Raw genomic sequence first — 1886 nt, forward strand, 5'->3', positions numbered from 1 at the left:
ATCTATCACCTGTGCAGTAAACAGAGCAAGAAAATGCCTTTCCGAAGCAAAGCAAACCACAGGGCAAGAAGCAGCCTTCACCTATCAAATGGCACAGATTAGTAGTATTAATCACAACTCCCTTGGTAGGGGTAGGGGTGGGAGTGGGGGTGGGGGTGGGGTAGGGAGAGGAGGGCAGGACAGAAAGAGGAGGGGAGGGAGAAGTTAGGGAGTGGGGGTAGAGGGAAACAAAAGGGGAGGGAGAGAGGGAAGGGAGGAAGCAAGGAAGGAAGGAAGGAGGGAAGGAAGGAAGGACGGAAGGGAGTCAGGAGGGAGGGAATGAATGAATGAAAGGAGGGAGGGCAAGGAGGGAGGGGGAGAAAGCCGGGCCAGAGGGACAGGGGGAAAGGGGAGAAGGGACTGAGGGGGGGGAGGCAAAGGCTAAGGCAAAGGGAAAGAGAGGGAAGGAAGGGGAATGGGGTGGCAGAGAGAGACCTGCACTCTCCATACAATACACTGCTGGTGGGTTGGGGGAGGTGCGGGGGGGGGGGCGCGGGGGGATTGTAAACCGGGTGGGAGCCAGGGCTCGGCTCTACTGGGTGGCTCCTGGGATATCTTCATCGAAAGGTGGCCTCCTCGTCGGTGTCATCCTCGAAATCCCTGACGTCAGCGCTGGTGGACTGCCTGGCCCAGGCGCCCCTCTCGGCCTCTCTCTCTCTATGCGACTTGAAGCGGCCCACGAAGATCTTGCGGTAGTTGAGGAAGATGCCATTCATGGCATCGATGGCGCGGTCGGCCGACTCCTGCTTCTGGAAGTGCACGAACCCGTAGCCCTTGGGGCCCTTCTCGTCGCAGGCCACCTTGCAGGACAGGATGTTGCCGAAGGCTGAGAAGATGTTGTAGAGCGCCTTGTTGTCGATGGTCTTGCCCAGGTTCTTGATGAAGACGTTGCCCACCCCGCTCTTGCGGAGCGAGGGGTCCCGCTGGGACCACATGATGCGCACCGGCCTGCCTTTGATGACGTCGAAGTTGAGGGTCTCCAGGGCCCGCTTGGCGTCCACCGGCTGCTGGTAGTTGACATAGGCGTAGCCCAGGGAGCGGCGGGTGATCTTGTCCCTGCAAATGCGGATGGACAGGATGGGCCCGGCCGGGCTGAACTTCTCGTACAGCATCGCCTCGGTCACCTCGGGGTGCAGGTCGCCCACGTACAGAGAGGCCATGGGAAAGTCTGGGTTCCCCTCGTTGTCCTCGTCCGGCCCCACCCCCGCATCGGCCGCCGCCACCGCCGCCGCCGCCACCACCGCCTGGACTTCGGCCTCCTCCGCCGCCATCGCCGCCGCCAACTCCTCATCCAAATCCACCCTGGCCTCCCCCAAGGGGGGCGCCACCGCACCCGCCTCCGCCGCGGCGGCCGCTAGCGGGGCGCCGGCCTCCGTCACCTCCCCCAGGCTGGCCTCGGCCGCCGCCGCCGCCGCCGCCGCCGCCGCGGCCTCGGCCTCCACCTCAGCCTCCACCTCGGCTTCCGCCTCCGCCACGGAGGCCTCCGCCACGGCCTCCGCCACGGTCGCCGCCGCAGCCTCCGCCGCTGCCGCCGCCGCCGCCGCCGCCGCCGCCGCCACCGCCGCCGCCACGGTCGCCGCTGTCGCCACGGTCGCCGCTGCCGCCGGGCCGCTGCCGCGACCTCCCTTGCAGAGACCTGAAGGGCCGGAGAGCAGGGGAGGGGAGAGTGGGAGAGCGCGAGGTCCGGTGGGCGCCGGAACCCGGGCCGGGGGCGCGCGAGGGGTCCCCGGAGCCGGCCCGACCGGACAGAGCGAGTCACCTGGGCTGGCGAGCGCTGCCTGGAGCGCGCCGCTGCGAGTTCCGCAGCCCGCCTGCAGCTGCTGCTGCTGCTGCTGCTGCTGCTGCTG

The 1886-nt window shown here is 67.2% G+C and overlaps 1 protein-coding gene across 1 annotated transcript; it reads right to left on the reverse strand.

Moving 5' to 3' along the window:
* Nucleotides 1-538: 538 nt before the first annotated feature.
* Nucleotides 539-1240, reverse strand: LOC122096396 (polyadenylate-binding protein 1-like 2). Its single transcript, XM_042666930.1, has one exon. The coding sequence runs from the start codon at nt 1197-1199 to the stop codon at nt 597-599; it is 603 nt and encodes a 200-aa protein (XP_042522864.1). The 5' UTR covers nt 1200-1240; the 3' UTR covers nt 539-596.
* Nucleotides 1241-1886: the final 646 nt, after the last annotated feature.

This window comes from Dipodomys spectabilis, unplaced genomic scaffold (assembly GCF_019054845.1).
Source record: "Dipodomys spectabilis isolate Male_0828 unplaced genomic scaffold, ASM1905484v1 ptg000370l, whole genome shotgun sequence".
In the NCBI taxonomy this organism is placed as follows: Eukaryota; Metazoa; Chordata; class Mammalia; order Rodentia; family Heteromyidae; genus Dipodomys; species Dipodomys spectabilis.